The sequence below is a fragment of the Aythya ferina genome (genome assembly GCF_964211825.1).
Source record: "Aythya ferina genome assembly, chromosome: 5".
Classification (NCBI taxonomy): domain Eukaryota; kingdom Metazoa; phylum Chordata; class Aves; order Anseriformes; family Anatidae; genus Aythya; species Aythya ferina.
In genome coordinates, this window is record NC_140301.1 from 33,511,768 (window position 1) to 33,535,810 (window position 24,043).

The 24,043-nt window shown below is 41.5% G+C and overlaps 1 protein-coding gene across 4 annotated transcripts in view; it reads right to left on the minus strand.

The window, feature by feature from the left end:
• Positions 1-24,043, minus strand: part of AMBRA1 (autophagy and beclin 1 regulator 1) — a 128,509-nt gene that overhangs the window by 18,354 nt on the left and 86,112 nt on the right. For all 4 annotated transcript variants that reach the window (XM_084520946.1, XM_084520945.1, XM_084520944.1 and 1 more), the window contains one exon: positions 9,544-9,683. In XM_084520946.1, the coding sequence (XP_084377072.1) occupies positions 9,544-9,683 (140 nt within the window). The remainder of the gene's footprint in view (positions 1-9,543; positions 9,684-24,043) is intronic.

The window sequence follows — 24,043 nt, forward strand, 5'->3', positions numbered from 1 at the left end:
GCAACTAAGCCTGATACAATCCAGGCTCTTGCAGCTGGTGTGCAAGATTTAGATGGAAGGCACACCTCTGAGAGTCTTCTTCTCTGGGCAAAAACGTGACATTTCAGCTCAGGAAGAGTCATATTTCAGCTAAGCTGTTAGAGACCTCAAAGAGAGAGAGAAAAGCTATTAACACAGTAGGAAGAGCACAAACAGAATGGGTTCTTCTGATCCACAGGGTCACTACACAGCAAACTCAAAATGAGTATAACAAAAGACACACCTAGAGAAAGTAACAAGAGGAATTCATCTTACATTCTTAGGGAAAGCATCCTACAGTAAAAATCAGTCTTCCAACATATTCAACGTGAGTGATAAATGGAAATTAAGCACCAAAACATTGAAAGGGCAGGAGAGACTTACATATGAAAGTGCGAATGGTTGATTATCTTGGAACCCAAGTACAAATATCACAGTTGAGAGGACTCGCCTTAAGGGGCATGAAGCTACACAGCTAAACCTGTGTCGAGAACAAGGACAAGAAAATCTCTCACAGACAACTTTCTTGCCCATGCTAATTTTCCTATTAAAATACTACAGCTGTGTTTTAAAGCAGCTTCTCCAAGAGCTTTGTCACGCTACTGTCAGCATGACATAGGAATCTGTAACTCACTGCTGAGAGAAAACTGGAAACCCTCTGCTCTCGACGCCTGTGCTACCTGAGCTGTAACTACACATGAACTACTTTGACAGTTAGAAGAGGTATATCCCAATTTGGAGTGGCACATTGGAACCATCATTAAATACAAAATATTTGAATTGCTACAACATTGTGAGAAGATGGACAAAACACTCAAGATAGGAAGACCTAGAGATTTTCCCTTGAAATGCTGATAAGATCTTTGTGTAACATATAGTGCAGAATGCAGTAGTTTTAACACTGTTAACCAACGTGAATAAGAGCCTGCAGGCCAAATACCCTGGAACAAACATGGCAGAAGTAGGCCAAATAAGAATTTCCTGAATGTTTGCTGACTTTCTTCTCACTCAAAACCTTACAATATTCCATGGTATCACTCCACTTAAGTGACTTCAGCCACACCACGTACAATGTAGAGAAATACAGGGAAATAAAACTTCGCATTCTGAAATTTGTTAAGTTCCTTAAGTGAAAACAATTCAGCTTAGTATCACCTTAAACCAAGCTCTACAGATGGGTAACTTGCTTAAATTCCCTTGAAAACCTAAAGCCTTGTTAATTGCTTAAAGTGATTATAGGCAGACTATGCGCTGAATAAGCTTTGAACACTCAGAATATCTTAAGCTGTTTATGATCTGAGCTCCTCCAGTGGCTTAGACAACTTACGATGCTATGAGACTTCAGGGGAGTGCAAATTGCTTAAGCCTTCTAAGGCCTTAAACATCAAACTACTACAAGTCTAGCGAGCCAAACTTACTCTTCAGTCTTCTTTGAACTTTCACTAGAGTTTTAGCAGAAACTAACATTTATGTTGATTCAAAGACTGCAACTTTGAAGTAGGCTTGGTTTGTAGATCTCATGCCAACAAACTTAACCAGGAAAATATATTTAGAATGGGAGAAATCAACATCACAGTGTTTAAAATCAGCAAGCATAACAAATGCTTTTTTTCCCTCCTCCTTTTTCTAAATAGAATATTGCACTGAGTACATATGAGGCTGCCAAACTCTAGAACCAAGGTCTTTGCTTGGTCTAATGTCAGTGAGATCCATGAAGCAGGCCAAGCTTTATATTTTTTTCTCCAGCAGTTTTGAAATTAGTTCATTAAAAGTGTTCAGTATAGTTTGCAGGGGAAATCTGCTCCCTAAAGCAAAAACCCCACATTTTTTTCTCCAATTACATTTTGCAGACATTGAGTTGAGACCATTTACAGAATCAGATAGAGCGAGGGTTTAACCAAGGGAAAGAAAATGACAAAGAAGCTGACTGTTTACTTGCTAGCTCGATTCACCAGTCCTGCTGAAAAACGTACGCGTGACAACCAGTAACTCCACAAATAAACTGGATCAAAGCCTGCAAGATTAAAGATGATCTTATTGGAAAGCCAAGGGGATAAACAACCAAACAAGAAAGGTCTAGTATAGACCGGCAAAGAAAGGTTATAAGAAAGCAGGATGAACTGGTATTGCCAAAGAGGGAAAAGACATTCTAAAAATAAACATGAGGAAAATGGTACTAGAATGAAAAAAGGTCTATTTATCAGTGAAGCTAAGGACAAAATCAATGAAGACTCAAAGCGGCCGAGATGCTGAATTTTCTCTCTGAAGTATCCACTTAAAAATATCCAATGGTGCTTATGCAATTAGGAGTAAGAAAAGTCTTTGGTAAAAGACAAAGCCAGACTTCGCAGCTAGTTCAATTAAAAAAAAGTTAACTTTTTTTTTTTTTTTAACCATTCAGATCTGATTTTAAAAGTTAGAAAAAAAAATGAGAATTGACAAAAGGCCAAAAAAGCCAACTTAGCAGCACTATTCAAAAAGAAAGACTTACTTAATTTGACAACTACTCTCTCCTAAGTGTAACTTTTATCCTTGAGGAGAGCAATATAACAAAGAGAAAAAAGAATACATCTGAAAACAATGAAAGAATGAGCCACATGAAGTAGGCAGGGGGGCTTTAGTAAGTCAAATAATTGCATGAAATTTAATTGCTTTTGTAGATAGAATTAGAAAAAGTAAAGGAAGAGAAGGCGGCAGATGTGATCTGAATAGATAGATATAAGTGAAGCATTTAGTACTTGTTCTTAAAGTACACGGCTATGATCTCCGATAAAAAGATCGCTGCCCAAGCTGAGAACCAGCAAGGTCCTGCAGAAGTGCAGTGGCATTATAAACAAGCCAGTAAGCAACAGGTTAAGTTTCTTTAACACTGAGCTCTGAGCCAAGTTTTCTTTCTCATGGAGGAAAATTAGTCTCACTAACGAGTCAGTGCTTCAGCATATCTTGAAGTGGGTAAAGGAAATGAACTTGCTAATAATCGAGGACTTAAAGCAGCTCTCAACATTTATCTCTAAGATTCACAGACATATTAAATGGAATTGCATGAGGGCATCTTCCACCTAATGCCATCATTCATCTTGGGTATCAAACACACATTCAGAAATAGAAACAGAAATGGAATAAAACAGTATCAGAATGGAGATGCTGTTCCAAGCCTCCATATTACCTCTCCACTTCTCATGCATCTGCAATGACTGAGCCTCTCAGCCCTCTAGATACCTAGGCTTTCCACAATTTGGAAATAATTCACTTTAGTTTTCACTTAAGTGTACGAATAAGAAAATCTGAAGGTAAGCTTTCAGGATGCATCGTTAGTGCAAAATGGGTCATCTCATCCCCTTTTTCAGTCCTACTATCAATCAAAACCACCCTCTACCTTCATTTTAAAAAGAAATACATCTTGTGGTGAAGAGGCAGCAGAAGTCCAGAACATTCATTTGCTTACTTGGCCACAGTCAAAGGCTACTGCTCAGATGCTGCCTTTCAAGAGGTCATTTGCAGAGAAGACTTTGACCTAACCCCTCTATCTGTCCCACTTAATGGATGTGACAATACTCCCTGGGCAGGTTTGCTAACATCCCTCAGTTACACAAAGACAGACAGCTCCTCCTTCTGCCTCACTCACTGTTAACTCCATCCTCCAGAAGCTATTCTTAAAAGGCAAAAAAAAAAAAAAAAAAAAAACAAAAAAAAAGCACCAGGGCTTATGCTGCTGGGAGGCATCATTGCTAGAGTCTGAGGACCCTGACAAATGGAATCAGGCAACAGAGAGAAAGGAAATGCCAGGCAGCAGGACAGGTTACCATCTCCCTACCAGCACTGATAACTGCAGACACATTGTTCCCATCCCTAGATAAGAGGATATGCAGTTCTCAGAGGAAAAACCAGGACCGGCATGTGCAGACCATAGCAACGATCCTTTGCAAAGCACAGAAATTTCTTGTGAAGGGAATTTTCACAGAAAAATTTCATGTTCATGGCAGAGCTCACCACAACGAATTAAAATATGCACACTGCATACCACTGAATCAATCTGAGACTCTCCACACCTACTTCACAATGACAGAATTCCATGAGATGCTGTCTCTGAACCAGACACATCTTCAGGGGGTATTTTAATTCCATTACCAGAGGCTCTGTCTGCCGAAGAAATCGTTCCTCTTTCACAGATGCCTGCATTACATAGCCAGCCCTCGACAAGGTGCCTTCAACACTTGGCTTTTAAATTATATTCTCAGAACACTGGGGATTTTGGATTAGTATTTCTGAAAGCACACGAGCACCGAGCCCTACCAGAACCTGCTCCTAACTATGGGGGGTACTCAAGATGAAATGATGAGAGACTGATGAGAGGACCTCCCCCTTTCTCCCATGATAATCTTCCTCACAAGGGAATCCAGCAAAAGGGCAATAAGCAGCATGCAGTCTGCTCCCCCTCAGTTTTGGTATGAGCTCTTCATGTTCTACAAGACATTGAAGAATCCCCATCAGAGATGTTTTTGAATGGGAAAGCTCTTGTTAGAATGTGACAGTACAGGGAAGGTTATCAACATGGAAAAAAAATCCTTTTACATTTAGTAGAGGTGTCTTTACTGTACAAGACACTGTGGATTTCATTCCACGTTGCAAAAATCAAGGATTCATGAACAGAATCAAGCCTTAAACTATGTAGAGCCAAGGAGGACATGCATGAGCACTAGCCATAGTTACAAGGGATGTCAGGCAGCAGATGGTGGGTGAGAAAACTTGGAGGAAGCTAAAAAGGACTCACCTGCAAACCACAGACCTGAGTACTCTTACTCCAGCTGTTGTCACTGCAGGTGATTAAAAAACAAGACAAGCAAGAAGCATCCCCTGAAGACACTTACACTGCCAAAGATCTACTCAATTCTGTTCGTTACTGTGCATCTTCAGGACTTGTAGATGCTTTTCTTTGTGCCAGCTTCCTGCACTTTGTGCTCTCTCCTCAAGGGTTACTTCTATGATCCTTTCCTGGTGACTCCTTTTCTAATGATTTTTTCAAACAAAAGATCAAACAGACTCATGAAAAGTAAATTGCTTGTCCTGTTGGCCACTTGCAGAGGAAGTTGTTTCTGAAAGCTGTGTTCTTTTCCTACTGCTTTCACACAGGCCAATCCTCAAAAAGACAGTAATTCAGCAGGAAAAGGAGAAGGTCATAGAGACCTGCTCTAAGAGGGGTGGTTTATTTACAATCAAATGAAACTGGCAGCTAAATAAACAGAAAAGAATATACAAAAGGTAGCAGACACTGTACTTGCCAGAATGCAACCTTGCCAGGAAGGCATGCATTTTCTGATAACAGATCTTGAAAAGCCGAAACCAAAACCGCTGTTGGCTAATAACGTATTTTATTTTATCCTTATAACTACTGTACTGGCTTATGAGTTCCAATCTTTTACAGACTTTTGAGGCCCATTAGGTGTATTTCCATCTGTGGATGAACACTGCTGTCACCACCTTACTTCTCTACAGCAGAACAGCTCAGAGAGCCAGCTTGCCAACACCTGTTTAGACACAGACCTTGGTTCAAAATACTGAAAAATGCCTCATGGCTCAGCAATGCAGTCCCACCTCCAGTCACAAGTATTCAATTTATATACTTGTCTTTAAAAACCAGCCAAGCTACCTCTCCAAACATCTGAGCCTTTTACATTCACCCAACCGACTCACAGGCTCTAGCAGAGATCAGTTAAAGCCTTTCTCTAGTTTGCAGCCATAACCTAGTCATAGTAAATTTATGCCTTTATGTTTATATACTTTTCACTAGAAAACAAATAGTTCTCCTTTCCTGGACATTTATGGAAAGCTATATAAGCCCCTCCTTACCCTTCCTTTTGTAGAATGAAGACCCCAAGCTGCAGGTTCTGTTAGATAAACCCATTCCACTGATGGCACTAGCAGCCCTTCTCAACTACCACAGCAGTTCAAAGGTAGATAAAAAAAAAATCAGATATCCACTTCTGAACGTGGATATCTGAATTTTAAACTGTTCTAACTTATGTATCTAGTTTCTTCTACAGTGATACTAACATTCTGCTATCTTTACTGTTAAGTATCTTGTGTCTCATACTCCAACTGAATTTGTTGTTTTTACAGCCACTTGTATTGATGGCTCAATCATCTATGATCAACTAAAACCTCAGGTCTTTTTCCTCCTCTGTCATTTTAACTACTGAGCTCAGTGTTATTAGTCACTAAGTGCACTTTGTACTATTAAATTCTATCTCATTTCTATAGCTCCAGTCATTTTCAAGACAATCCAATTCTTGTGCAATGCTCTGATCCTTCTCTGCAATGACAAGGCTAATGTCACATTCTCTGCAAATTTATTCAGCTCCCCCTTACGAGGCATTAGTGTAAATAGTAATAACAACCAGCCCCAGAATAGGTTCCTCAGTAATCTCTTTTGTGACAGAGCCCAGCTTTCAATCATGCTGTATTCTTTCCTTAAGCAGACCTTTACTGGCTCCTTACCAAATTTTGTTCTAATTCTTAGCAATTTAAGTAGATATATTGTAGTACCAACATAGTAACTGCTTTACTAAAACGGGTAACAGAGCTGGAGCAATTCCCTAGTTAACCTTTTAATTGTAAATAAAATTCTCAAGTAAATAAATTTCTCAAGTAAATAAATTTCTCAAGTAAAATTCCTGCTGTACCCTACCTTAGTCAAACTATAATGCATTTGATCCTGCTCTAATTGGTTTTAATTTTCCTTTCATTCTAAAGATATCCCGTAAACCTGCATACTGAGCCCACATTATGGATTGCCAGCATAATCTGACCTTCCCCATTTCCAGCTGCCATCAGTGCTACCCCAACTTAGCAATATACCCCTAAACTTTTGATTTTAATTACAATTTCTTTAGAACTCTGGAATAACTACTTGCATAACCTCTCATTACAAGCCCACTAAGCTTCAAGTTATGCTTTTTCACGTGTTAAGTTTGTACCTCCAATCTACTCATCTCTATTTCCCTAAACACATGCTTTTCAAACACTGTATTCGAGTCACAGCTGCTATTCCAACCTGTTTAACTTATCCCTGTAGTACTTGGCTTCAAATGCTTCCACTGTGCATGAGAATAAAGACCCAGGGAATTATAACCTTCTCGTTTGTTTGCTACTGACCACTGTTTTCTTTGCCAAATGAGAACAGTGGGGGTGTTTTCAGCAGTGCAGTGTTTTTTTGATCCCTGCTGTTTATTAGACCGTCCCCATATAATACTCTGCCAATTGCTAAGTCCTTTATTTAGTATTTCTCTTCCTCTGTATTACTGTGTATGGAAACTACACAAATATTTTTCATCCTTCTCCCTCATCTCTCAAGTTAAAGGCATCAGATACACCAACCTCAAACCAAGTCTATTAAGCCAAGAACTACTTAGATGGCATCAACACGTTGGAATTTATCATCTTTCTCTGAGGACTTTCCAGGTTAGACCTGGGACAGACATCATAGTTGCAAGCCGCTTCTTCTCTGATAGTGCCTTACTGATGTGTTCTGATGTTAGAGTCTCAATGCAAACTATTCATATTAGTGAATATCTACATCTTTGTTGTTGGCCTGTAAAATGATGCAAATCAAGAACTGAACATATTAGGAGTCCTGCTCGAAAAAGAACTGAGCAGTCCATGTGAAGGCTGCAAAAATCCCCAGAAGCACCAGTTATTTCAATCCACCAATAGATCTGTAACCTCTGTATTCATCCTATTTCATGTTCATACCCAAGAAGTTCATTTTTGTTGACAACGACTGTTGCTAAGATAGAAATAAGGAGACGGAAAAATGCCCTAAGCAAATTAGTTAGCTAAGAAAGATTTCACAGAGATGCTGCAGAAGGACTGAGAGTGCTTCCATAACATACGAAGGGATTCCTGGCATATCCTTAATTAGAGAAGTGCCAATAAGAACATGGCACTTAGCTTGGGGATACTATAAGCGCCAGAATGGATACTTAACATGGGATGTGGCAAGCCTAGACAGGCAGCTTGACTCTACAAACCAAGCTTGACTGTAGTCAAGTATTATTTGACTGTAGTCAGTCAAGCTTGACTCTACAGAGGACATTCAAACGACTTTTCATTTCCTTCCCCTTCATTTCCCCAAATTCTTGTCCAAGTTCATCTCATGAGCAATAATCAATAGACTAGATCTTATCACTTCTCTATACTGAGAGCAACTTAGAACAACCAGTGTTTGAGAAGAAAGCCATTTTTCCTTAACAATTCTTCTGCTTAGAAAGTACAGCAACTATTCTTGAAGAAAGCCACTTATCCTGGAAGAGAGTGATTATAGCTTATTCCATAATAATATCTTGTAGAACTTCATGTATAAATAAGCCCTTGATGAAAGATTATGTTCAAGTGAATAAGAGGGCTGTTTGAAGAGCACTGGCATTCTGTAGTACTGAAATTGGTCCAATATGAATTCTAACTGCAAATTTCACCAGAAGGCTGTACTGAGTTAGTCACTATTGCAATTGTACATATTTATTCTGATTTAGGTAGTGGTTCTACACTGACCATATGACTCTTCACAAGCACCACATGCCTAATTGCATGCACAACAGATGGAGTCCACACACATTTGGTAAGATCACCAGCAGTGCTGCAAGTTTCTAGATACTGGCTTCTAAGTTACCAAAAACTTCAACATGCAAAGCATAACCTAAATGAGTTCTGAGGTAGCTTAGTACCAGGAAATAACTGAAGTGTTCCTGCAGCATAAGAAAAACACTGCTCCAAAAGAACTAGTTGCACAACACAATGGAGAAAAAGGTCTCAGCAATGTATGGTGTAGAGAGCCCCAGCAACACTGAAAACAATATTCATTTCACCGCTCAGACTCTGTCATCCTGTGTCACACAACACCTAAGTTAGCTTGTGCTTAATGGCAAGCTTACAAAGGCAAAGTTACATACCTCATGGTGCTGTATAAATAAAAAAGAGCTGAAGTCTACACATCAAACCATTGTGCTTACAAGTGAGGACCAAACCAATTCACTGGCTGACTCATAATCATGACAAAAGCCTTTGCAGTTCATAGAATTTCATGCTTGAGCACTGCAGTAAGTATCTGGTAAGTCCAGGTCAGCAGCTTTCAACCTGTGGCTGCTGGAAACCAAGCATATCTCTAACAGCTCAAATTTGCTGTTCTCAGTGGGAAGTTTTAGAACACCATAATGCGAAGAGACAAATACATTACACTAGGCATGGAACAAAGGATCTAGAAAGCCAAGACAGACATAGGAAATAAAAAGAGCAAATGAGATGTACCTCGTATGTCCTTTTAAGTTTATAATCAGCAAAACTAACACTAATTGCGTAAGACTGGGCAAACACTTTGGTAGCCCAAAAGGAGTATCAAGGTTACTTTTTATTTTGGGTGGAGGGTATCCTTCAAGCATAATGCCCCAAAGCACTAAAAAGCTACCTTATTCCCACTGCTCTAAAAAGAGAACGACAAAAGCAGTTATAACTCGACATAAAGCAATCACTTACTCTGGTCGGCAAATCACCAGGTCCCCTTTATTGGTGCCATATGCCAATCCCAGGCCTGGTTCAGGCAGCCAGCGAGCAGAGTTTATGCTGACGTGTCTTCTCTGGTCAGCAGGCATTGGATACAGAACGTTGAAAACTCTCTGAAACAAAGACAGAAAGTTACTTGACAAGACAAAACAAGGCAGGGGAGCCAAGGAGGCTCAAATTAACATTCAGTCTCCCTGCAGCAACACAGCTGGCCAAGAAGACATGGATGTTACAAGAAACTCCTAATCCAGCAGCACGAGTAAGCATCTGCTTGAGAGCGCCACACACGTGCCCACAAGTGTTTAGTAGACAGCCAGGCACATTGCTGCAGAACATAAACAATTCTGCCACCAGGAGAGTCTTCATGTCACTCAGCAGGCTGCAGAGCTTAAGTGATGGGGACAAGTGGCATAGCAGGACAACTGGGACCCTTCAGGCTTCACCTCTCATCTTAACTGAGGTGGAACAGCAAACTGGCAAGTGCATGGGCTTTCAGCATCAACAGTTTATTTTTTCTATTAAGAAAACCAAACTGTACACAAAAATAATACACAGCTCTTTTCTTTTTAAAACATTTAAACGGCTTCCTGAAAATATTTCAGTTTGACCAACACCCACATCAACAGTGCACAAACAAGGAAAATTAACGTCCAGGGATTATGGATACAGCACAAATTTGCAAGAAACAAATCCCTCACTCCAGCTTCCCTTCCATCTATTCTACCTGCAGTATGGTGAGAGCTCAAAAGCTGCTCAGATTGCAGGCAGCAATCACAGCTGCAAAACAGCACATCCTAAACGCTGCATTAGTACAGGAGAATGAAAACTGTGCACACGCAGGACCAATAGCAAGCTGTTTCTGGTATACACTCGCTTGGTTTCTGTAGTGCACAGGCTTGAAAGGCAAAAACAATGAAGTGGAACAGATTGTACCTATGCAGGCTACTCTCCTACTCCAAGAAGCTAATGTCTTCTGTACAGCACACTGCTCCCCTGAACCCTGCTAGTCAGTGAGCAGCACTGGTATATAGCATAGACTTGGAATCTACACTTTCAATGGGTTTAATCCCCGTTGAGACACGTTTTCATTAGATTTTCTAGTGCGTGGGCAACCATTCATCCATCCCGAAACCTCTTTTCCAGACTACCTAGAAAATGGGGACGTTGCAGGACCAGTGATCAGGGAAGGGAATGAGAATGCAGGGGAAAAAGATGATAAAGGTAGACAGGAATGCTGATCAGCCACTACTGTACTGCTGAGGTAGCTTGAACTAATAATTAGTGGGAGACTTATCAGCTGGCGTTATGAACAAGGACTCAAGACAACAGCTTATATGCCTGTTTTTCTCTACAGCTCTTCCCCTCCACCTCACTTCTCAGCTGTTTTACAGCTTGAGAAGTCTGAAGCATGAAAACTATGTGCCCTCCAGTAGCATAACACCCAGAACCTTCATCTTGACCATCACGATGCCAAAAAAGCAAGTCAGAGCAAAGCAACGTAACTACATTATGTCCTGCCATCAGTAACACATTTAACCTCTTCTCCGAGGAGGCCGCATTAAAGGAGAAAACGTCCTTTAGGATTTCTCTGCATGACAGAAGCTGGGCACTCTTTGCCCCAGATATCACTCAGCAGTCAGTGGTATACAGAGAAGCTGGGTGTTTGAAGGAACTTGTTCTTTGGGGTTTACGTCGCTCTTACCCACTGCTGTCATGTCTGCCTTGTTCTCCCCTCTTGTTTTTGGTGGAAAAGGGGAAGAAAAAAAAAATCACCATCAGGCATATGTTGGTAACACCTGTTACCATGGAGATCATGGTGCACTCAGATGGGGAGGCAGGGAGGAGAAGGGGAGTGGTCCTCCGGAGCTGGAGCATACATTCAGAAATTTGTCTTTCCAGGTCTCTACAGAACTGCAAGAGTATTCCATCATATAAGGACATGATTCTTCAGCAAGTCAGAAGAACAGTTTTTCTCCTGAGAACACCTCTGTAAGGTATGACAGCTGGGGAAGCTGCCTTCTGGAGCCCGCCCTAAGTTCTCCTCCCCTGGCAGGCCAGTTGGCCCAGCCGCTGGCCACGGCAGGGCAGGGACTTGCCAGCTCCAGCTCAACACCAGGGTGCTTCACAGCGAGTGGCACCCCATGGAGAGTGCTGCCAAGGACACGGGGCTGGTCCTGACAACCTGCAAAAGTGTTGGCTGTGGGCAGAATCTCAAAGACAAGATGGCTCAGACATTCTCCGTACGATGCTTCATCACTCCACTTCTCCGCACACTTCTAAACAGCTTGTCACGCCGAAGAGCTCCCCTCCCCTGCTGCTTCCCACTCCCACGCTAATGGGACAACTCCATGCAGTGTTAAGGGTGATGACATCCGTGCGTGTGGTAATTAGTACAGAAAAAGAGAGAGCAGCTGTACTGGCATAATCACCACTCGCAGCAGTAACCAGGACCCAGCTAATCAATCTGATGCAGTCATACAGATTGGCTGTTGCAATTGCATCCATTAGCAAGACCCCCTACTCTACCCACAGGGAAGGAAAAAAAAAAAAAAAAATAAAGTTCCTTCAACATCAGCAGGTCCTTCTTGTCAAAGATCAGAAGCCTTCCAGGAAACATTCTCCACAGATCACAGCCAATTTGTCTTGGCTTTTTTTTTTTTTTTTTTTTTTTTTTTGCTTCCATCGCTAAATCTTGTAAAGTTACTGAGATATTTCAGCCAAAGCAGTCAGCCTGAAATAAACGGGAGTGGCTGCACCTCTTTGCCAGTGGGATTGTCCATGCTTTTTAGTTCTGAACTTCTAGGAACATTCAAGTTATTACAGGAATCCCACACTAACACTATTCCCCAGTTTCTACATCAAGAGACTGCTGCCAGCCCTCAAACACTCATAAAACTGGCAACACAAAGGCATAAAGCTGACAATTCTCCAGTTCTTGTTCTTTAGAGCTGGTCCACAAACCAGTTGCAAACCATATGCAAAAACAATGCTGATGTGCAAGGGCTCAAGAACCTGTTTAGAATCACTGTTGTAAACATCCACTGATCTTTAAGGCACCCACCACAGCAAACCACAGCCTCCAGAGCAGTTACATTTAAGAGGGTGGCATTTTCATTTTGGACAGACATCATGCTGCATCACACTATCAGCATTATCAGCCCATAATCAGCAGCAGCAGCCACAGCAAGCTTCCAGGCAATTCACCATGGCCAATGGCAAACTCACCCTCTGTAGTGCTGCACTGCTAATTCAATATTACAGAGCCACACCATTAGAAGTGGCCACTCAGCATTTTATTAAGTTGGCAGCTGCATTTCATTTGTTTCCAGATGATGTTCTGAAACAGGGCTTTGAATGATATGTTTCTCTAACAATAAACACTGGGAAGTCTGAGGATTGGGAGCTTCACGAGTTGCCCCACAGGGCATTTCAGAGCATCAGTGTGGAAGCTTGAGCCCAAACAGGCAACATCAGTTTGGCAAGCTACTGTCTTCTTGGCAATGACAAACATATCAGAGTCATTTCAGTGGGCAAGAAAGCTCCTGCCCCTTCCCTTTCAAAGCTACATAACCCAGTCTAATTCGCAGAACTATTGCTTGAGCTTTGCTTACATTTGTAGAAAATCCTGTCTCCAGTGACTTCCCCATACCTCACAGGAGATCCAAAAGGGACTCCTTTCCCATCTGAGCGCAGGGGATGCTGGCAAGGTGAGAAGCCTTGCTCTAGAAATACCCAAACTCTCTAGGTAGCTAGGCTTCCACACAGAAGGCAATGCTAACACAAAGGGAGAGCAATGCTCATTAAAGAAACAGCTGGTTGCTTTCATTTTACATCCCCGTAACCATGAAGTGTGAGGAAAGATTTGGTCGAGTTGTTTATGTCTGCGTGCCTGTTTTCAAAGACTGCACTAGAAGCAGCTGCTTACCTCTTCGGTGCGTCTCTTCCACCCTCCCTGAACAGGAGTGGGCATACGCATTACCTATAAAACTCCCTGAAGCTGATTTCATCACTTCACAGCCACTTCTACAGCTAATCTAGGAGCAACATACAATTCAGCAGGGGAGGAAGATGGCTTAGAGAAAGAAGGGCTGTAAGGCAAGAGGAAAAACAAGAAAACAGGCCCTTCAAAGCGTTCAGCACGTGTGCTGTGTGGAGTGCAAAGGCCACCTTAAGTCCACTGCTGCTGCTCCCCCTCCAACTTGTCGGTGCTGGCACATCAGCCCTGCAGCACCTGTCACAGCCCCTGCTTAGGTATTAAACTAAATATTTACTTGTGGCAGGGAGCCAGGAGAGGCTGCATGACAACCAGCAGCCTCAAGGAATCTTTCCCAGTGATCTCTTCCTCACCATCAAGGAGCTGACTTGCAGGGGAAGAAGGGGGCCCTGGGCACAACGTACACGCATGGAGCTAGACAGTTAATTTGTACCTGCCCTGAAGGAGTAAGAAAACTTCTTGCTGTAAGTTTCTGCTGCACAAAGCCCTAGTTACTGACCTAGTGCTTCCCTAGTCCCCCTCACACTCCATCTTGGGGAAGTTGCTGCTCTTTAACAACACTCCTCAAATTCCACCTGCCCACCCCATTTACGGGGTCTGCCAACGTTAAAAAGCTGGAGAGGGCACTCGCCAGGATGCTGCCAGTCGAAGCAGCAGCAGGCTGCCCCAAACCTGTGCTGCTCCTGCCTTGGCAGTGGTGCTGCACCGCCTGCTTGGTCTGAGCAGCACCGTGCCTGCAGACCACGTCGCGTGCACAGCCATTTCTTTGCTCGAGGCTTTCCTCCTGCTCTAAGGAGAGCAACCGAGAGCAGGGGAGGGCTGACTACCACCACTTGAACAGAGTGGGACCTTTCTGCTCCTCCTCGTTGGCACTCAAGGAGGAAAAAACATGTTTTGAAGCCGGAGGAAAGAGAAAGTTGGCACAAGCGTGGAGGGAAACTCAGCAGGAACTCTTGCGTTTTTATCTTTTTAAATTCAATAGAGACATTTCTGCTCTCAACTAGATGCATCTCCTTTCAAGATGCCAATAAATTTCAAGCCATTACCTTTGCTTAGCCCAGGCAGTAAATTGGGCTGTTAGATCAGCCTTGATAAAGAGTGTGTGGGGAGGGGGTGCAGCTGTTCTCCTGTTTACATGGGGAAACCTCCTCATCCGTGAAGCTCCATCCTGACAGGTAAAGGGTGAGGAAAGGCTGGAGCTGACGAGGTGGGTTTATCAGGCACCAGGCTAAAATTTAATTATTAATTTCCAACTGAATCAATGCTGTCACCAGAGGCTAACTGAAAACATGCAGGAAGAGAAACATCTAGCGTGCTAACCCCAACAGAGCACAAGAAACATTTAAGCGGAACTGGGCAGGGAGGTGCAAGTGAGAAAAGATTGCTAGGAACTAAGGTACAGAGCACAAAGATGGCAAGAGCATCGACTGCATCGATCCGAGTGTCAAACTGCAAACATCCTGCAAGGGGCTGACTCTTCCCTGAGAATAAAGTGGGCACAAAGCTGCTGAACAGGTCAAAAGGGCAAGCAGATTCTACCTACAGAACCACAAGGAAGAATTAAAGCCTTCCCCCTACCCCCAAATTGAGGCTGAATGTGCAAGCATGAAGACCTGGGCCCCTGACCACCTCACGCTTCTCTGTCCTTGTGCTCTTGCATCCTCCCTCATCTGTACAAGTGTCATACCCTGCTTCCCAGACAGCAGTCTCTCTTTCTGGGGGACTAGCAAAATCCAAAGCTTCACAGCCACCCTGACCTGGGCTGCAAAGAAAAAAGGTTCAGAAAAGAATGGTTACCAGCAGCAGCTTTAGATCTGCACGGGCACAAGATACAAGTGTTGACAGCACAGCTACAGCTATACACACACAGCACAGATCAGCAAAGCACTTTTCATATGGATTCAGGTTATATCACCAAAGCAATCACAGACAGCACAGCTTGTCAGTGTAACTGCAGCTATGCTCGAGCCGTTAGCCTGCACAGATACCTCACTTGATAATACACTTTAACAAATAAGCTACACGAACCATGTAATACAGAGGCAGCCTTGAAAGCATGGTCAATTCACAACACTGCATTAAGTTCACTGAAAGTACACCAGAAAGCAAAGCCTACATTCAGTTTGAAACTAGTCAATGAGCACTCAAACAGTAGTAGCAGCAATTGGTAGAAAACTGCAAACTGCACTTGTGCTTTGCCAAGCAGCAGACAAGATGCAGCGACAGGATGAAGGTAGGAGCACAACAAAATCAACAGTACAACTAGGGCTGTACATGTTTTGCACTTCCCCATCTGCCCTTCATCTTCAGCTCCACAAACTGATCTTGAAGTTTCAACTCATCATTTTTTAACTGCAAGCACCATACTGAGACAGAACACCTAAAGCAATTCAGGATTTTTTTATTTTTTGCCTTATTCACCCCAAAAGTGTGTTGCCACTGAAAAATCTCACCTGGTATGCTTTGATGTCAATGTGTTAACTAGTTCACTTCTGACACTAGCACACCAGGTAAGAAGCTGCTGTAAGGAATCCACCGCTCTTTGGAAAGCACTGCATGTCCTCTGCTTCGCTGCCAGGAAGCCACCTGCACCACTGACTTCTCTAATGCTGCCAATTACTTTAAACAACTCGGGCTTTTTAAGGTCCAGAAGTATAATAAGAAACAGACACCCTAACCTGACCTCCTTAATAAATAACATTATCCCCTTTTTGCTTAGATTGCCATTCTTTACTCCACCTTCTATTTATGAATTTCACAAAAGCTGCTGAAAAGCAGGCTTACGCTGTGCACTGCCATCAAACCCAGAGACCTCTGCAGCAGAATTCAGATCCAGCTTGTCTAAAGCAGAGGACCTTGAATGCAAAGCAAAATAAATACTCCATGGAAAAAAATGACTGATGGTTCATTACATTCATTCATAAGACAATATACATTCATTTATGTTTTGCAATGAGGCAAATCTCCCTTCTGTTTGGAAGGAGCCTCCTTTCTGTGGCTTTTTCTCTGCATCTACAGATAGGTATGCATTTCCCATGAGCAGTCAGGAAAAGAAAAATTGCTTTTTTGCTCCTAGTCTCTTCTTATTAAACAGGTTGGTCCATGCTGTGCTCATCCCCTCCCCCCAGAGTTAATTCCTGCCAACAACAGACACGTCTTTCCATTAGATCTTCTCCGTTAAAATGGAAGAAGCAAAAATAATGCACTTATCTTCTTGGATTTGTCAGTCTTATCCTCAAATGGATCTTATCATCCAATGCACAGCACAAATAAAATTTCTTTCAACTCCATTTATCTTCTCCAGATGCAATAGGATCATACATGAAATTCTTCTTCATTCTTTACTGATGCAACAAACCTCTTTCTGCCTTTTTCTGCATCTGTTGCCAGTGTGGAAAATCCTAGCTTTGCTTTCTGAGCTACAGTGAATTAACTGAGAACTAATCCTTTATTTTCAGTAACAATTGAAAACCTTAACTGAGGAGGCTCGATCTATTTCCTAAAACGAGTCAGCATCAGAGGTGCCTGTGGATGGACCAAGGAACTTTGCAGACAGATAAAGCATTTGTTGGTTCTCCCTGACCAGTCTTGGTCATGTAACTTCTTGCTGATCTTTCAGATCAGGTGAGGTCTCATTAGAGCACACCTAGCCCTTCCTTTCTTCAGGCTAGCTATTAGCATTAGCACCTGGTACTTTATCTCACAAGCCTGCCATCCAACTACTACATGGAAAGCAGCTTTAAAATAACGAAACATTAACAAGAGCTAGGTCATATAAAGCAGCTCATCATTTTAGGTAACAAAGCTCTCACCATGAAAATAACACTCTTGCAATGAAACAGCTCATTTATTTGCTACCAGTCTCCCAAAGGCTGCGAAACCAGGGTAATACCTCCAAAAAGCCCTTTAGGGGACTGGTCCGAGCCTGGATCTGAAATCGAGGGCTGAGTAAGCAAGAAATTGCCAAACAAAACAATTGTCCTTTCAATTGCGCGTGTGTGGTTGGAACAGATGAAAGGACAGGAAGAGGAATGCCGAAGGGGGCGTTAGCGTGACAGAAGATAGATACATATATATTCAGGGCAGATGCAAAAGTCAACTGAACTGTGCAAACAGGACTGCGCCCCCAGCTACTGCTGTCTCCTGCAAAAATCACTGACAGCTGTCAATGCTGGAACAATCTAATAAAAATATGGTCAATTCTATGGCAAAAGGAATGACAAGCCCCTTTATTTTTGCCCTAAACTCAGGCTGCAAACCGAAAGCGCTACCTCTGAATTCCCCATTAAATGTCGCACAGAGACCGTAACAGCAAAATCTGCAATATGTTAAAGATCTAATGACAAGAGCAGAGGATTTTTGTGCAGCTGCCATTCCACCCTGCTCTCTGTCTGCTGAGCCTGCACAGAGCAGCATGCAAGATCAAATGTCAACAATATGTTGATGACAGAGCTATATGCACCTTCATCTGGGTGATAAGAGGCTGTCATCCAGCTGCCTACACGTCTGGAAGGAATAACTACTGGAGAAAAGAGCTTAAATATAATTCAAGAAAGACAGTAGGAAGAAGCACTGAAAAAAACCTTCATGAAATTGCATACCTCTTTCCCAGCCTATGTTGACTTTAGCACAAATCTGGAAGCAATTTACCAAGGCTCCCTTTTCCCAAGCTGACTTTGGCAAGAGGGCTGTACCTAAATAATTTCAGATGTGGAACCATCTTTGCCATAATTATTTCTATCTAGTTAAAACTATTTTCCCAACAACACAAAATAAAACCTTTAAACAAAAAGTCTTGGCTATCATCATCAGATGCCATGAAGTAAATGCATCCTGAAGAAGTGTCATTTTCCTTTTCTTCACACAAATTTGCTAAAAACAATGCTGATCGCTTATTTAATCATTGTATAAGACACTAACACAGTATTTTCTGAAGGTAACCTAATGAGTTAAATTCCTACAGTTCCTTTACGTTCTGCCTCAGCAGCCTTTGTGCAGACATGGGTGAACCAGTCAAGACAGCAATTTTATTAACTCTTCAAACGTACCATTCCTGCATCTATACTCCAGCATGCACATCTGTGCAATTCTTCATGCCATCTGCAACACGAAGGTAGTGCTGCACTTTCTGATGATGCTGAATACAGTTCTTATTTACAGCACCCTACATAGGCAGTGCTTCCTAACACGGGTTTTGGATGTGTTGTTTTGTTAAAGATGCTTGCTAGAATCTGCTGATACACAGACCATAGAAAACTACTTGGCTTCAAGCAGACTATCATGCTCCTCTCTGTATAAAAAGGAGAGATTTCTCAAATCAGTAAGAAGAGGGTTCTGCCTCCATGCCCTCTTGCTAGTACCAACAAGTACAGTCAAACAGTCCGTGACCATTTGGAATTTCAGTTGTCAAAGAAGCATCTACGTGGCTGAACATCTGTTGACAGCAAAAAATATATTAGGGCAGGAATTGGATGTACCAAACTCAGTTCTATTTAGAATTGTCAAAAGTTCCCTCTCTTCACCTGAAGATACACAATCTCTCTCAAACAGAGACACAAGAGACTGCACCAGTAAGCATGCTTTTTCCATAACACAGTAAGAGGTTGCTACTCTTTCTTGCAAATTGTTCGTGTTTTCAGAAGTGCGTGAGTTCATAAGAACTTTTCCAACGGAGATAACTTGTTACAGTAGGCAATCTCCATATATTCTCATCAGTTTTCTTTTCACATTGTAGTTTTGTCAGAACCCTCAATAACTTGTGCCCCTGTGAAGCAAATGAGCACAGCCATTTGCTTTCAGGCCTCAAGCCCCTTCACGTACAGCTGCAGGAGCATTTATAACTCACCTACAAGTCAATGAGGTGTGGCAGTGCCACCACCTTTGCTGCCCATACTGAACGCATTCTGTTGACACTTGCACAAAGCTCAGAGCACTCAGTAAAATTGTGCATCTTCTCAAATGCTCTGCGTGTTGTCCCAGTTAAGAGTTAATCCACCGAAAGAAAGCTTGGCTCCGTGCTGACACGCGCTGTGCCTTTCTGCTTCAGGCCCTTCTTCCTGCACTACTTGGAATTCTCCTGTTTACAATGGAAGTGCACACATATCCCGTTCCGTCCAGGCTACTGACCAACCATTTCAACAGGATGTTTCCCAAATGCCACTAGTCTCGTCAAGAGTTAAATATGTGTCTCCACAGCCCGTATTCCTTCTAGATTCAAATTACAAAGCAGTATCTGAGACAGGACTTGGTTAAATCATCTTATCCCCACAGATTGCATGATTAGCTCTTCAGCTCTGTGTCAATCAAATTTTTCAAATCACCTACCTCACTTTGTTTTCTGTTTAAAAAACCCTTGCCAAGTTACGTTTTAATTTGAATTACAGTAATCACATTTTTTTGATTTCAGAGTTGGCTTCCTCTGGGTAAAACACAGAAAATATTGAACATAGCAAGGGCATCGGGATTTGTGAATGCCAGAAGCAGAGCTACCTGCTGGCCTTCTTGCTTGCTAACATCCATTGCTAACAGACTCAGAGCAATATGATCCTCACTCTAAGTTTCCATGGAATTTCAGCTCCAAATTCCTATCATCATATTATTCTATGTTCTTTAACATCCACATATTCCTGGAATCATTCGGAAATCAGAAGTCATTCCAGGCCCAAGCAGCTTGAAAGCAGATCCTTATTCAGAGACCATCTCCACTTAGAATTTCAAAACAGGCTGCAAAACCCTGCATTCATTCTCCAAACTTCCCACCTCTGAAATTCCACTGTCTCATGACAATTCCCAGTACCACTGCTACTTGTACCACCCCAAGCTAGAGATCTGCTAAAAGCAGTTCCTTCCTTATATTCTGCAGCTACAGAGAGATTTCAGAGATGTTAACTAGACGTGTCAAACAAACAAAAAAATCCAAGGCTTACACTTACTACTCTCCTTAAAAGCTGATTCTACTAACAAGCTTTTAAAGTTTCAATCCAAAAAACAATCTTTTTCTTCAGCAAAGCTAGGTTTCTATTTGAAATGCTAAGCATAGCAAATCTTAAGGGACTGAGCAAAGAGAAAGGATGAATCTCTAGCTCATCACTCTACCATGTTTGCTGGCAGTCTAGTACTTTTATTCCACTTCTAAGCACAACTCGTAATAGTCAAATCATGTTTTCTGACCAATATACCCTAAATGTTACGAGCAAGATGTATACGGACAAAACATGCTTCTGTAACCAGGATGTTCCTTAGTACAACCAAGAAGTGCTGCAGCTCTCAGAGAGGACATTTCTCTTCATCTCTGAAAATTACACCAGCAGCCAGTGGGTTTCTAGGCGCAATTACATGTATTAGAGTTTCATATAATAAAGCTAAGTAATTGCATCTTGAAAACCTCTATTGCAGCAGGAAAAGAAAGAAAACTATCTGGAGGAACAGAAACTTGCGTTACTCTGAATGCTCGTCAGGGGTGTGGAGAAAGGGTCTTCCCATTTTAATTGAAAGCAGAAGCTATCATTGTGTTTCACTCCTCAGCAGGCTGCCAAGCTTTTGCAATGACTTAGAGGCCACGTTACTCTCCCAGTGCACTGACTGGAAATCAAACAGTGTCAGAAAGAAAGAGACAACCCTGAAACAACTTTTAAGAATTTTCATAGAATCTGATACAGATTTTTTCTTGAATTTCTCTCTTGGGAGTTTTGCAAGTTATGTAAAATTAAAATATCCACAATGCATTGCTAAAGAACACGGCTATGACTTATTTTTAATTAAGAAGTTGAGCAATAATTGCTTTGTATTACAAGCTGTTGGCACAGAGGCAACAAGGATGCATTCTGATTCTCTCTAACGTGCACATTAAATTACAGATTGAAGAATATTTTTCCACCAATGCTTTTTTTTCTTAAACCTTTCTCTACCGCATGCTGGCCAAGCTGCAAACTGGTTTTACACTCCACTGAATATGAACGCAGCAGCCCCTTTAAAGACAGAGTGGTAAGAGTATTGTAAAGTTTCCTACTTAAATTTTTATTTTTATTTTGCAGGTTCTAAAAAGCATTACAAACTTATGGAGCAGTCCTATTGCAAAATTCAAGATAGAAAAAAGCATCAGTTCTTCTGGTGCCAGTAGCTGACTTACTAGTTTTTACAACTAAATGAAGGAATAACATCTACAAGATTAACAACTCTATGTTTTTCAAGCTTGGTCCTATAGACTGCAGAGACAACCAACACTACACCAGAATGCTGAAACAATATCTGATGTTATCCGACAGGAAGGCTCTTTGATCAAATTAATTCAGATTGGTCTAACTGTGACCCTGTCACATAGGCAGAAAGCTGAAAGTCCAAAGCAGTCAGAAATGAGACATTTTCAACATCTTTAATCGTGATGCAGGAAAGGGGAAAAACAGCAAATTAGTTAACAAATCCTGCTAGACTGGATAGATTTGAGAATGTGGGGGAAAGACTTTTGGAAGCTAAAAATACATGTGCAAGAAAGATGAAAAAAGCAACCTTTAGAATACATGCACTCCATCTGGAGAAAAAATAATCCAGAACTATAGCAGATGAGAAAGACAGGGGTGCAGTGATGTGGCACAAGTCTGAAAAATGAGAGAGAAATTGTACAAAGTTTTCAAGGCACCATAACAAAAAATGAAAAAACTGTAAGTAAAGCCCTATATAAATGAAAAAAAAAAAAAAAAAAAAAAAAGAGCTTGAAAATATCCTGTGGGGTTCTGGTAAGACTATACTTATCACATTATGTACATTTAAACATATTCCAGACTGAGGAAAAAAATAGTTATTTTGGAGAGAATTCGCTTGAATAAAAATAAAGCTGGAAGATTGAATTACAAGAAAAGATTAAGGGAATACAAAGCATTACTTTATTAAACGGTGACTAAGAGCAAGGGTACAAGAGTTTGGAGAGTGTAACAGCATAGGGAAAGAAGATATGTTTGAAATGAAGATGATGAAATAAGTAGAAGACGTTGCATCGGAAGATTCAGATGAAAGCTTACTGAATTAGCTAGTTACAAAAAAATGTCTCCAAAAGGAATGGCTAGAAGCACAGTGACTGCAGTTTAGAGCAAACACAAAGAATGGATGAGAGGAAAGAATCCTACCATAGCTCTTTACGGGAAGAGACAAGATTTTAGCTAATAGGGCTTCTCCATCTTAACTTACTATGATACATTAAGAAAACTGTAGGAAGGGACACTCCGTATCTGGCAGTGGAAACTATATATTTCACTAGGACCTGAAAATAACTGGGGAAAAAAACAAACAAAACCACCAACCAGTACCAGGGCATACTAGACTGTTAAAAGGATCCAACAGGATACTGAATCCATATAATCAGTGATCTTATCACATCCAGACAAATTTCACAAACCATACCTGTTAACTAAATTGTGCTGTTTTCACAATTACTCTTTAATCTTCCTGTTTCTTACCTTCAGAGACCCACACCAGCAGGGTAGCTCAGAACCAGGGCTAAAAACATGCTGACTTGGTTCACTAAAGAATCTTTATTATCGGTCTTACCTTGCCTCATAACATGGAGCAGGTGATGAAGCTAAACAAGAATTTTACATCAGCTGATAAAGTAGCTCGTGTAACAACATAGCTGAGATGACCCTCTATGAATCACGAGTACTTTGAAGAGCAACTACAATCTGAAGTTGAATCAGGCCATTGGAGCCAGAAACTAGTCTCCCACCAGTGGTAGGCCATTAGTCAAATGCTTCAGTGCAACCCTGATATATTAGGAAAGCTCCGTCCTTTAAAAATTGGAGATACAAACAGAGTGGAAAAAAAGCCATTCATAGTGGAAACAATTCCACTACAATCAAGTTATCATCAAAAGTGAAAAGTTTTCATGTCCTGAAACAAAAGTCACCTGAATATATGGCATAAAATTTGTATCCAGGCCAAATTTCAGCTTCAGGAACCATCTAGTTCCACCTCCTCAACACTTCTTGTGCATTATTAACTGGACATGGCTTTTACCATCCTGAACCATCTCTAAACAGCTGTTGTGCTCTCCTAATGAGCGAAGCAAGCAATACATGTTCTCTTAAGTCTCTTTGCTAGTTTGAAAAAAGATGAAGGTTTTCCACACATAATGAATTAGTCAGGGTGGGTCATAGTTCAGTTCCCCCAAAGCAAAAGTACAGAAGAATAATTCCATTCCCAAAATAGGCCTACATATATGCAGAAAGCTCACTAATAATTAGCCAACAAAAGCCTATTTGGCAAAAGCATGCTAAGCCTCTCTTTCAGTCTGTAAGTCCAGGATGAAGCTTAGCTCCAACCCTTCTTGAAACCACTGGTGGCAACTTCCCTCAGTCAGCCCCTTTCAGGAATGTCAGGAAATAATCTAGAAACCTGAGCTGATATGCTCCATCAACAAAGCCAACCACAGTGCCACAAGATACATGCCAATTACCCCCCAAAAGTACAGAACATCTACTAAATACTCTG